This window comes from Somniosus microcephalus, unplaced genomic scaffold (genome assembly GCF_052327205.1).
Source record: "Somniosus microcephalus isolate GS21.2 unplaced genomic scaffold, FLI_Smic_1.0 scaffold661, whole genome shotgun sequence".
NCBI lineage: Eukaryota > Metazoa > Chordata > Chondrichthyes > Squaliformes > Somniosidae > Somniosus > Somniosus microcephalus.
The window spans coordinates 113,741-128,290 of record NW_028225848.1 but is presented as its reverse complement, the minus strand read 5'-3'; the positions used below and the strand labels follow the sequence as shown (position 1 = coordinate 128,290).

Sequence of the window (14,550 nt, the reverse complement as noted above, 5' to 3'; positions counted from 1 at the left end):
CCCCATCCAACTCCCCACCCTCACACACACTGTACCCTTTCCAACTCCCCACCCTCACACACACTGTACCCCATCCAACTCCCACCCTCACACACACTGTACCCCATCCAACTCCCCACCCTCACACACACTGTACCCCATCCAACTCCCCACCCTCACACACACTGTACCCCATCCAACTCCCCACCCTCACACACACTGTACCCCATCCAACTCCCCACCCTCACACACACTGTACCCCATCCAACTCCCCACCCTCACACACACTGTACCCCATCCAACTCCCCACCCTCACACACACACTGTACCCCATCCAACTCCCCACCCTCACACACACTGTACCCCATCCAACTCCCCACCCTCACACACACTGTACCCCATCCAACTCCCCACCCTCACACACACTGTACCCCATCCAACTCCTCACCCTCACACACACTGTACCCCATCCAACTCCCCACCCTCACACACACAGTACCCCATCCAACTCCCCACCCTCACACACACTGTACCCCATCCAACTCCCCACCCTCTCAAACACACTGTACCCCATCCAACTCCCCACCCTCACACACACTGTACCCCATCCAACTCCCCACCCTCACACACACTGTACCCCATCCAACGCCCCACCCTCACACACCCTGTACCCCATCCAACTCCCCACCCTCACACACACACTGTACCCCATCCAACTCCCCACCCTCACACACACTGTACCCCATCCAACTCCCCACCCTCACACACACTGTACCCCATCCAACTCCCCACCCTCACACACACTGTACCCCATCCAACTCCCCACCCTCACACACACTGTACCCCATCCAACTCCCCACCCTCACACACACTGTACCCCATCCAACTCCCCACCCTCACACACACTGTACCCCATCCAACTCCCCACCCTCTCACACACACTGTACCCCATCCAACTCCCCACCCTCACACACACTGTACCCCATCCAACTCCCCACCCCCACACACACACTGTACCCCATCCAACTCCCCACCCTCACACACACTGTACCTCATCCAACTCCCCACCCTCTCACACACACTGTACCCCATCCAACTCCCCACCCACACACACACTGTACCCCATCCAACTCCCCACCCTCACACACACTGCACCCCATCCAACTCCCCACCCTCACACACACTGTACCCCATCCAACTCCCCACCCTCACACACACTGTACCCCATCCAACTCCCCACCCTCACACACACACTGTACCCCATCCAACTCCCCACCCTCACACACACTGTACCCCATCCAACTCCCCACCCTCACACACACTGTACCCCATCCAACTCCCCACCCTCACACACACTTTACCCCATCCAACTCCCCACCCTCACACACACTGTACCCCATCCAACTCCCCACCCTCTCACACACTGTACCCCATCCAACTCCCCACCCTCACACACACTGTACCCCATCCAACTCCCCACCTTCACACACACTGTACCCCATCCAACTCCCCACCCTCACACACACTGTACCCCATCCAACTCCCCACCCTCACACACACTGTACCCCATCCAACTCCCCACCCTCACACACACTGTACCCCATCCAACTCCCCACCCTCACACACACTGTACCCCATCCAACTCCCCACCCTCACACACACTGTACCCCATCCAACTCCCCACCCTCACACACACTGTACCCCATCCAACTCCCCACCCTCACACACACTGTACCCCATCCAACTCCCCACCCTCACACACACTGTACCCCATCCAACTCCCCACCCTCACACACACTGTACCCCATCCAACTCCCCACCCTCACACACACTGTACCCCATCCAACTCCCCACCCTCACTCACACTGTACCCAATCCAACTCCCCACCCTCACACACACTGTACCCCATCCAACTCCCCACCCTCACACACACTGTACCCCATCCAACTCCCCACCCTCACACACACTGTACCCCATCCAACTCCCCACCCTCACACACACTGTACCCCATCCAACTCCCCACCCTCACACACACACTGTACCCCATCCAACTCCCCACCCTCACACACACTGTACCCCATCCAACTCCCCACCCTCACACACACTGTACCCTATCCAACTCCCCACCCTCACACACACTGTACCCCATCCAACTCCCCACCCTCACACACTCTGTACCCCATCCAACTCCGCACCCTCACACACACTGTACCCCATCCAACTCCCCACCCTCACACACACTGTACCCTATCCAACTCCCCACCCTCACACACACACTGTACCCCATCCAACTCCCCACCCTCACACACACTGTACCCCATCCAACTCCCCACCCTCACACACACTGTACCCCATCCAACTCCCCACCCTCACACACACTGTACCCCATCCAACTCCCCACCCTCACACACACTGTACCCCATCCAACTCCCCACCCTCACACACACTGTACCCCATCCAACTCCGCCCCCTTGTTGCCAGGCCCCTATGGAAGGGTTTTTCTGTTGGCCTTCCTGCAGCCTGGGAACCGGACGACCTCGGACCCTGTCCTCCTCAATCTGTGCTGCTGGAGCTCAGCTCGTACTGAGCTTAGACACACAGAATACGGGAGGGAGACAGAGACCAGCTTTTTTTATTCGTTCACTGGATGTGGGGCATCGCTGGCAAGGCCAGCATTTATTGCCCATCCCTAGTTGCCCTTGAGAAGGTGGTGGTGAGCCGCCTTCTGGAACCGCTGCAGTCCGTGTGGTGAAGGTGCTCCCACAGTGCTGTTAGGGAGGGAGTTCCAGGATTTTGACCCAGCGACGATGAAGGAACGGCCGATATATTTCCAAGTCAGGATGGTGTGTGACTTGGAGGGGAACTTGGAGGTGGTGGTGTTCCCATGCGCCTGCTGCCCTTGTCCTTCTAGGTGGAAGAGGTCGCGGGTTTGGGAGGTGCTGCCGAAGAAGCCTTGGCGAGTTGCTGCAGTGCATCTTGTAGATGGTACACACTGCAGCCACGGTATGCCGGTGGTGGAGGGAGTGAATGTTTAAGGTGGTGGATGGGGTGCCAATCAAACGGGCTGCATTCTCCTGGATGGTGTCGAGCTTCTTGAGTGTTATTGGAGTAAGGTCCGGGCGCATTCCGACACCCACCCACAAACCGACAGAAAATGGGATGCAGTGAAATGCCTGCAGCAATCAGCCCAATTTCCACCCGAAAAAAATCAGGCAAACCCGCTGGGAAATTGCAGGCTTGGTGAGGAAAGGTTTAAGTGTTCATCTGTACTAAACTGTACAGTCCAATTGCATCTCAAACAACATCTTCTGATCCTCAGGAAACGAGAGACAGCGAGAGGAGAAGCCTGGAAACACCGCAAGGGAATGTCGGCATGGGAGGGAGTCCACGGGCCTTTGGCGGCCTACAGAAAGGCTTCTTGCTCAGGAGCTCAGAGCATAAACCTCAGCAACGGATCACAGGCAGAAACATAGGTGGCCTGAAGAAGGGATTCCTTCTGGGGAAGAACGCCCGTCTGTCCTCCGACACGGACAGGCTGTCCCCTGACCTGGGAAGCGAGGGGCCAGCGAGGGGCGAGGGCCCGGTCCACAGCCTCAGCAGTGGGTTCCTCCAAAGCCCAACAGGAAGGGAATCACCTTACTGGGAAACAAAGGAGCCCGGGGACACGCAGCAGAGGAGTAATGTGGTGGCCCAGGAGAGAATCCCAACACAGAGCGAGGAGCAGAACAGGAGCAAAGTCAGATTAAAATGCAAGAACGTTTTCAAAATGCAACAAAATCTGAGAGAACATCTGGATCGAATGATGCTGATGGGTATGTCACCCTTCCCCATCCCCACAATCCTCCCCGTTCTGTTTCAGTCTCTCTCTTATCCATGGAACCCAATACTTTAATGATTCCCTTTTTCAGTTAACCGGAGGATATTTATTCTGTTCTCTATCAATTTCAAGATTGCTCAATGCTGATTCGTCAAGCTGCTTTCGGCCCAGTTAATCTGTCCCAGGTCTCTTATCTCCCTGAACTTTGTCTTCATCAAGTCTGCTCCCTTATACTTGACTTTTCAATGTCCTTTTCCTATTTACACACTGACCCTAAGTTGAGGTCGGCAATTCCCAATTCTCCGACTCTCATGTTGATCATTTCACTCACTTCATTCCCCCGAACAAAGTCAATCAAAGCTTCTTAACTCCGGCTAGAAACATCTCCAGCAAGTCCTGGATACATCCCAAAAAGTGTTGCTCACATTCCCTTTATTCCCCTTGCCCCCCACCTGCCCAATAAGTGCTTGTTGGAACCAAATAGATATCTTCCAGATGAAAGAATTGCCTCACCGAGACCCACCATTGCAGGTATCCGTCTGTCCTGCAGCACTCCCTGAGGGGGAGGATTACAAACTGGGTCTGAGACACAATCCTGAGTCAGTCACCTTCGGAGAAATAGCTGATGTTCGGGTCTGAGACGTGCTCCTGGGGTGGGCGGCTGCTCATCACAGACTGCTCCATAAACAGCCAAAGAAGTTTACGGGGAGAGGAGGAAGGGAATACGGGGCGGGCGGGGGGCAATAGCTGGTCTGTGGGAAAAAGCCCCCTTCCCCATGTGAAGAAAGTGTCACTGGAATGAGAACAGGCCCCGACACGAGGGAACAGACCCCCGACACGAGGGAACAGACCCCCGACATGAGGGAACAGACCCCCGACACGAGGGAATAGACCCCCGACACGAGGGAACAGACCCCCGACACGAGGGAACAGACCCCCGACACGAGGGAACAGACCCCCGACACGAGGGAACAGACCCCCGACACGAGGGAACAGACCCCCGACACGAGGGAACAGACCCCCGACACGAGGGAACAGACCCTCGACACGAGGGAACAGACCCCCGACACGAGGGAACAGACCCCCGACACGAGGGGACAGACCCCCGACACGAGGGAACAGACCCCCGACACGAGGGAACAGACCCCCGACACGAGGGAACAGACCCCCGACACGAGGGAACAGACCCTCGACACGAGGGAACAGACCCCCGACACGAGGGAACAGACCCCCGACACGAGGGAACAGACCCCCGACACGAGGGAACAGACCCCCGACACGAGGGAACAGACCCTCGACACGAGGGAACAGACCCCCGACACGAGGGAACAGACCCCCGACACGAGGGAACAGACCCCCGACACGATGGAACAGACCCCCGACACGAGGGAACAGACCCCCGACACGAGGGAACAGACCCTCGACACGAGGGAACAGACCCCCGACACGAGGGAACAGACCCCCGACACGAGGGAACAGACCCCCGACACGAGGGAACAGACCCCCGACACGAGGGAACAGACCCCCGACACGAGGGAACAGACCCCCGACACGAGGGAACAGACCCCCGACACGATGGAACAGACCCCCGACACGAGGGAACAGACCCCCGACACGAGGGAACAGACCCCCGACACGAGGGAACAGACCCCCGACACGAGGGAACAGACCCCCGACACGAGGGAACAGACCCCAGACACGAGGGAACAGACCCCCGACACGAGGGAACAGACCCCCGACACGAGGGAACAGACCCTCGACACGAGGGAACAGACCCCCGACACGAGGGAACAGACCCCCGACACGAGGGAACAGACCCCCGACACGAGGGAACAGACCCCCGACACGAGGGAACAGACCCCCGACACGAGGGAACAGACCCTCGACACGAGGGAACAGACCCCCGACACGAGGGAACAGACCCCCGACACGAGGGAACAGACCCCCGACACGAGGGAACAGACCCCCGACACGAGGGAACAGACCCCCGACATGATGGAACAGGCCCCGACACGAGGGAACAGACCCTCGACACGAGGGAACAGACCCCCGACACGAGGGAACAGACCCCCGACACGATGGAACAGACCCCCGACACGAGGGAACAGACCCCCGACACGAGGGAACAGACCCCCGACACGAGGGAACAGACCCCCGACACGAGGGAACAGACCCTCGACACGAGGGAGCAGACCCCCGACACGAGGGAACAGACCCCCGACACGAGGGAACAGACCCTCGACACGAGGGAACAGACCCCCGACACGAGGGAACAGACCCCCGACACGAGGGAACAGGCCCCGACACGAGGGAACAGACCCTCGACACGAGGGAACAGACCCCCGACACGAGGGAACAGACCCCCGACACGAGGGAACAGGCCCCCGACACGAGGGAACAGACCCCCGACACGAGGGAACAGACCCTCGACACGAGGGAACAGACCCCCGACACGAGGGAACAGACCCCCGACACGAGGGAACAGACCCCCGACACGAGGGAACAGACCACCGACACGAGGGAACAGACCCCCGACACGAGGGAACAGACCCCCGACACGAGGGAACAGACCCCCGACACGAGGGAACAGACCCCCGACACGAGGGAACAGACCCCCGACACGAGGGAACAGACCCCCGACACGAGGGAACAGACCCTCGACACGAGGGAACAGACCCTCGACACGAGGGAACAGACCCCCGACACGAGGGAACAGACCCCCGACACGAGGGAACAGACCCCCGACACGAGGGAACAGACCCCCGACACGAGGGAACAGACCCCCGACACGAGGGAACAGACCCCCGACACGAGGGAACAGACCCCCGACACGAGGGAACAGACCCCCGACACGAGGGAACAGACCCCCGACACGAGGGAACAGACCCTCGACACGAGGGAACAGACCCCCGACACGAGGGAACAGACCCCCGACACGAGGGAACAGACCCCCGACACGAGGGAACAGACCCCCGACACGAGGGAACAGACCCCCGACACGAGGGAACAGACCCCCGACACGAGGGAACAGACCCTCGACACGAGGGAACAGACCCCCGACACGAGGGAACAGACCCCCGACACGAGGGAACAGACCCCCGACACGAGGGAACAGACCCCCGACACGATGGAACAGACCCCCGACACGAGGGAACAGACCCCCGACACGAGGGAACAGACCCTCGACACGAGGGAACAGACCCCCGACACGATGGAACAGACCCCCGACACGAGGGAACAGACCCCCGACACGAGGGAACAGACCCCCGACACGAGGGAACAGACCCCCGACACGAGGGAACAGACCCCCGACACGAGGGAACAGACCCCCGACACGAGGGAACAGACCCCCGACATGATGGAACAGGCCCCGACACGAGGGAACAGACCCTCGACACGAGGGAACAGACCCCCGACACGAGGGAACAGACCCCCGACACGATGGAACAGACCCCCGACACGAGGGAACAGACCCCCGACACGAGGGAACAGACCCCCGACACGAGGGAACAGACCCCCGACACGAGGGAACAGACCCTCGACACGAGGGAGCAGACCCCCGACACGAGGGAACAGACCCCCGACACGAGGGAACAGACCCTCGACACGAGGGAACAGACCCCCGACACGAGGGAACAGACCCCCGACACGAGGGAACAGGCCCCGACACGAGGGAACAGACCCTCGACACGAGGGAACAGACCCCCGACACGAGGGAACAGACCCCCGACACGAGGGAACAGGCCCCCGACACGAGGGAACAGACCCCCGACACGAGGGAACAGACCCTCGACACGAGGGAACAGACCCCCGACACGAGGGAACAGACCCCCGACACGAGGGAACAGACCCCCGACACGAGGGAACAGACCACCGACACGAGGGAACAGACCCCCGACACGAGGGAACAGACCCCCGACACGAGGGAACAGACCCCCGACACGAGGGAACAGACCCCCGACACGAGGGAACAGACCCCCGACACGAGGGAACAGACCCCCGACACGAGGGAACAGACCCTCGACACGAGGGAACAGACCCCCGACACGAGGGAACAGACCCCCGACACGAGGGAACAGACCCCCGACACGAGGGAACAGACCCCCGACACGAGGGAACAGACCCCCGACACGAGGGAACAGACCCCCGACACGAGGGAACAGACCCCCGACACGAGGGAACAGACCCCCGACACGAGGGAACAGACCCTCGACACGAGGGAACAGACCCCCGACACGAGGGAACAGACCCCCGACACGAGGGAACAGACCCCCGACACGAGGGAACAGACCCCCGACACGAGGGAACAGACCCCCGACACGAGGGAACAGACCCCCGACACGAGGGAACAGACCCCCGACACGAGGGAACAGACCCCCGACACGAGGGAACAGACCCCCGACACGAGGGAACAGACCCCCGACACGAGGGAACAGACCCCCGACACGAGGGAACAGACCCCCGACACGATGGAACAGACCCCCGACACGAGGGAACAGACCCCCGACACGAGGGAACAGACCCTCGACACGAGGGAACAGACCCCCGACACGAGGGAACAGACCCCCGACACGATGGAACAGACCCCCGACACGAGGGAACAGACCCCCGACACGAGGGAACAGACCCTCGACACGAGGGAACAGACCCCCGACACGAGGGAACAGACCCCCGACACGAGGGAACAGACCCCCGACACGAGGGAACAGACCCCCGACACGAGGGAACAGACCCCCGACACGAGGGAACAGACCCTCGACACGAGGGAACAGACCCCCGACACGAGGGAACAGACCCCCGACACGAGGGAACAGGCCCCCGACACGAGGGAACAGACCCCCGACACGAGGGAACAGACCCCCGACACGAGGGAACAGACCCCCGACACGAGGGAACAGACCCCCGACACGAGGGAACAGACCCCCGACACGAGGGAACAGACCCCCGACACGAGGGAACAGACCCCCGACACGAGGGAACAGACCCCCGACACGAGGGAACAGACCCTCGACACGAGGGAACAGACCCCCGACACGGGGGAACAGACCCTCGACACGAGGGAGCAGACCCCCGACACGAGGGAACAGACCCCCGACAGGAGGGAACAGACCCCCGACACGAGGGAACAGACCCCCGACACGAGGGAACAGACCCCCGAGTATGAGGGAAGAGCTCTTTATATGAAGGAGGGGGGGAGGATTCAGGAAAGAGTAAATTTAAAAGCAGCGAGAGACATGTCAAGGCTCTAGAGCAGTGTAGAGTTTGGGGTAAAAATAAGCAGAGTGGGTCAGGAAGGGACAGAGAGAGTAACAAAGGGAATAAGGCATCAGGGACTAAGGTGACATCAGGGAAAAATAGAGTCAAAGCTAAAGGCACTATATCTGAATACGCGAAGCATTCGCAACAAAATAGATGAATTAATAGCAGAGATAGAAATTAACAGATTCGATCTAATAGCCATTACAGAGATGTGGTTGCAAAGTGACCAAGGTTGGGAACTAAATATTCCAGGATACTTAACTTTTAGAAGAGATAGGCAAAATGGAAAAGGAGGAGGGGAGCCCTGATAATAAAGGATGGGATAAAGACAGTCGAGAGAAAGGACCGTAGCTCCGAAAATCAAGTAGAATCAGTTTGGGTGGAGCTAAGAAACAGCAAGGGGCAGAAAACATTGGTGGGAGTTGTTTATAGGCCCCCAAACAGTAGTTGTAATGTAGGGTAGAGTATAAATCAGGAAATTAGAGGCACATGTAACAAGGGTAATACAGTAATCATGGGGGACTTTAATCTACATATAGACTGGGCAAACCAAATTTGCAGTAATAGTGTGGAGGACAAATTCATGGAATGTATACAAGATAGTTTTCTAGATCAGTATGTTGAGGAACCAACTAGGGAACAGGCTATTTTAGATCTGGTATTGTGCAATGAGAAAGGGTTAATTAATAACCTTGTAGTAAAGGGGCCTTTAGGGAAGAGTGACCATAATATGATAGAATTTTATATTAAGTTCGAAAATGATTTAGTTAAATCCAAAACTAGGGTCTTAACAAAGTAAACTACATAGGTATGAGGGGCGAGTTGGCTAATGTAGATTAGGAAACTACATTAAAAGGTATGACGGTAGACAAGCAATGGCTAGCATTTAAAGAATTAATACATAATTTACAACAAATATACATTCTTTTAAGGCACAAAGGCCCACAGGAAAAGTGGTCCAACCGTGGCTAACAAGAGAAGTTAAAGATAGTATTAGATCAAAGGAAGAGGCTTATAATGTTGCCAAAAAGAGTAGCAAGCCTGAAGATTGGGAGGATTTTAGAATTCAGCAAAGGAGGGCCAAGAAATTGATAAAGAAAGGGAAAATAGAATATGAGAGTAAACTAGCGAGAGACATTAAAACAGACTGTAAAAGTTTCTATAGGTATGTAAAAAGGAAAAGATTAATGAAAGTAAATGTGGGTCCCTTACAGGCTGAGACAGGAGAAATTATAATGGGGAATAAGGAAATGGCAGAGAAATTAAACAAATACTTTGGGCTCAAATTTCACAGGGCCATGGAGGCGAGAATGGAGGCATGTGGGGTGTTAAAATTGCAAAAAGTGGCAGGCGGGCCCAACCCCGCCTCCATCCTGCCTCCAAGCAATTTTCAAGAAATGGTGTTTACTGCTCCCGTCTCCGTCCCGCCTCCAAGAAGCGGGATAGGCCCTTAAGGCCCTTAACAAGCACTAAATTGCCTCTATAATCCCATTTTGAAAGGCCTTTGTGATTTTAACCCTTTTCCGACGTGAAGCACGCCTGCTCTGAAACACGACGGTGAAACCTGGCAGGAGTACAAGTGGATTGCTGACTATTAGCTGTAGCTCCACCATTAAATAGAATATTTGATCAGCCATCATTTGCAGGTGGCAGGACTTTGTTGTCTCAGGTCTGGGGGAACTTTCAGAAGGCATAACCACAGCTGTGGAAGTTTGGAGCCTGACACCCATCTCCAGTGTGACCTCCTGGGAAACCCCTCTCGCCACCTTCACTGAGCGCTTCCTCAACTGAGGCATATACCAAGTAATCCTAAGCCCTCAATGTGGAAGTCCCATTAGCAAAATGACACACGCCACAACTGCAGCAGTAGCCATCAGATTTTTTATTTACAGTAACCATCTGATGGCTTTTTAACATTAAACATCAAATTTCACCCAAGTGACTACGTGGTGCTTCCCCTGTGGCTTCAGCAGATGTGGAGGCCCCTTGCTCACTTTCTTGCTGCTCCTGTCTCGACACCTTTGGCGGGCGTCCTCTGGGGTGGTGAACCTGTGAGGGCTCGCCAACATTCTGCTGCTCCTGCAGCTGTGCAGAGGTTGAGACGCCGATCTCAGTTGGGTGTGGACTCTGGTGGGGCTCTGACCGAGGGCTCTGCAGTGGCATAGACGTGTGAGCGCTTGGAGAGCAACCCCCACTTCCTTGATGTCTGCCACCAACTTCCCTCTCATGGGTCAGGTCCCCCTCAGTGCTTGCAAGTGGCTTGAGAGCACCTTGCTGCACATCAGGGGGGCCATGGGGATCTGTATCTGCACTGGCAGTCCTACTCAGAACGACTTCCATGAAGGTCTGATTTCTCTGTTCAATAGATGACCATCGCTCCTCCAGAGATGACATTCTATTCAGAACACTCACCATGTTTTCTGCACTCTGGCGACTTATCACCTCCATGGAGGTTGCCATCCTTTCCATGGTGATGCGTTCATGCGCCAATGACTCCACAAAGGCTCTGCTCATGTTCGCAATGGACTCCTCCATTCGCTTCACACTCGCAGCGACCCTGGAGACAAAACCTGCCAGAGATTCTTGCAACTGTTCCTGGAGTTCCAGCACTGCTGATCTTGTGGATGGACCCAGAGGCACAGGGTCGACATGCAGCTGAGCCGAACTGGGAGAGTCCGGCGCCCTCCGACGAGAACTCTCCACTGCTGTCCCTGTCTCCACCATCTGCTGATGCTCACTTGTGAGCTGTAATACACCAGGTGACAACACTACTCTATCTCGCGAAGGTCCCACCGAGGTGTGAGTGTCTGCACTGGTGCTGGGTGTGCTGAATTCTGCTGACGCTGCGCCCTCAAAGGTTGCAGCTTCTTCTGAGGAGTCTGGATGCTCAGGCTCTTCCTCCTGGCTAGTGGGGACGGGTGCTTGCGATGGTCCTGTGGGGGAGTAAAGGAAAGAGTCAGAGATGTGATGCCAAGGTTACATGCACATTGCATGTTGCAGATGATCATAAGTCCATCTGTTTGAGCATCAGAGTCATTATCAGTGACTCATGCAATGTCAGTGAGAGAGATGGAAATCTATTCTGTCACCAGCTTGCTGTGATGCACCCATCTGTACGTCCCCCACTTGGGAATCTTCCTCCATTCCCACGATCTCCAGGACCGCCTCCTCCCAGGTGGTGAGCTGGGCTACTGAGGGTGGCCCTCCTCCTGTCCTCGCTCTTTCCCTTTTATTGTGAGCTCTCTTTTCCTGCAATGAGGGAGACAAGTGGAAGTTGAGTGAGAATGAAGGAGTGAGTGTAGAGAATCCATAGCATAGATGCTTAGAAGGAGACAAAGATGGAGTGAGGTGACTAGACCAAGGGCCCTCCCTGTGTTTTGTAAGTTGTAATTGCATCACAGTGATAGGGAGCTGCATAGTTGAATAGTTAGGTGAATGTGACCATAGAGAGAGAGGGAATGGGTAAGGGTGCATGGATGTCAGTGTCAAGTGGATGTGGAGGAAGAGATTGCTAAAGCTGAGTGCTGATGAGGAAAGGCAATGGGGATCAGATTGAGGGTGATGGGAAATTCATACTCACTTTTCCAGTGCGCAGAAGGTCATGAAATCTCTTCCTGCACTGAAGCCAGGTTCTGCGGGGTACTGATAATGAGTTGACCTCCTCTGCCACCTGGACCCACACAACCTTGGTCTGCTGGGGAGGCTTCTTCCTCCCTGAAGAAGGGAAGAGCACCTCTTTATGAGCTCTTGCTCCCTTAACTAAAGCCTGCAGGGCAACGTCATCAAAGCGGGGAGCAGACCTAGGTCTCTGGCTGGCCATTCTTCCTGCAGGTCCCTCTAACATGAAAGGGCAAAAGGTTGGCAGTCTGCAGAAGAAGCAAGGCTTGTTGCAGACCTTAAATGCAGCAGCAATGATGACGTCATCGGAGGCGACTTTCAGACTGGAAAAACTAATTGGGCCATGGGTTCCCACACGCTGGAACTCAATTGCCCACTTAAGTTAAAATCGCTTCATTCTCCCACATCGATTTAGAATCGGGTAGCTAACATGAAAAGCGAATTACACAACCCCAGCCCGCCCCAGTAACAAAATCGAGCCCTTTGTGTCTGTCTTCATGGAAGAAGACGCAAAAAAACTCCCAGAAATAGCCTATAATACACTCTATATTCTATATCCCGGAATATTGAGCTGCCAGCCCTGCCCCTCCCTCAACCATGTCTCGGTGATAGCAACAATATCATACTCCCATGTGTTCATCAACACTTTCAATTCATCTGCCTTGCTCGCAAGACTCCTTGCATTAAAATAAATGCCATCCAGCCTTGCCATACTCCCTTATGCTGTTACATATTTGCTCTGCCTTCCAGGCTGACTTGTTTTTTCCTCTATATTTGGCTGTGCATCACCCTCTACTGTAGCTCCACTCCGTATCCCATCCCCCTGCCAAGTTAGTTTAAACCCCCCCGCTAACAGTACTAGCAAACCTCCCCGCAAGGATGTTGGTCCCGTTCTGGTTCAGGTGCAACCCCTCCGACTTGTACAGGTCCCACCTTCCCCAGAAGCAGACCCAGTGATCCAGGAAACTAAAGCCCTCCCTCCTGCACCAACTCTTTAGCCACGCATTCATCTGCTCCATCCTCCTATTCTTATACTCACCGGCACATGGCACCGGGAGTAATCCAGAGATTACAACCTTTGAGGTCCTGCTTTTTAATCTGCTACCTAGCTCCCTAAATTCTTGTCCTTTCCTTCAGATTGGGGACATCCAGATGTGGAGACTGCGATCAACAGGCACCCTCGCCTATCCCAGCAAATGCGGGACCCCCGCTTTGCTCAGACCATGAAGTGGCTTCACGAGGACCCCGAAGGATTCATGCAGCATTTTGAAGAAAGTGATGAGGAGATGATCTTCATCAAAGATGTGCTGGAAATTATGGGTCAGTGTTTGCATCCCTCTCACTGAGTACAGGAGTGTGTCAGTCTCATTTGATATGGGGGGAGGGTCTGTTTGTAAACTTACTCCCCCAACCCACGTTCCCCCACCCTACACCCCCCCACCCGCAGTGTGATATTGAGCCGCCTCTCAGTGTCACACTAAGTGGCCGTACATTAACAAACATCACCCTCGGGGTACCTGCTCCTGATCACTGTCCAGTCACCCCTGCTAGAGAATGTGTGTGTTTGCTCCGTAACCCTCGATACCCTCACCCAACAGAAACCCAGCAATCTCAGTCTTGAAAGCTCCAATTCACCCCCAGCCTTGACAGCTTTTTGGGGGAGAGAGTTCCAGATTCCCACCACCCTTTGTGTGAAGAAGTGCTTCCTGACATCACCCCTGAACGGCCTGGCTCTAATTTTAGGTTTTGCCCCCCCCTGTTGTTCTGGACTCCCCCCGCCAGAGGAAATAGTTTCTCTCTATCGACCCTAACAACTCCTTTACTCATCTTAAACACCTCAAATAGCACACCCCTTAATCTTCTGTACTCGAGGGAA

The 14,550-nt window shown here is 55.7% G+C and overlaps 1 protein-coding gene across 1 annotated transcript in view; it reads left to right on the top strand.

The window, feature by feature from the left end:
* Nucleotides 1-3,302: 3,302 nt before the first annotated feature.
* Nucleotides 3,303-14,550, top strand: part of LOC147081218 (uncharacterized) — a gene marked incomplete at its 3' end in the record, with an annotated part of 124,595 nt that continues 113,347 nt past the window's right edge. Inside the window, exons 1-2 of the mRNA XM_085980893.1 lie at nucleotides 3,303-3,792; nucleotides 13,812-13,994. Of these exons, the coding sequence (XP_085837019.1) occupies nucleotides 3,354-3,792; nucleotides 13,812-13,994 (622 nt within the window). The remainder of the gene's footprint in view (nucleotides 3,793-13,811; nucleotides 13,995-14,550) is intronic.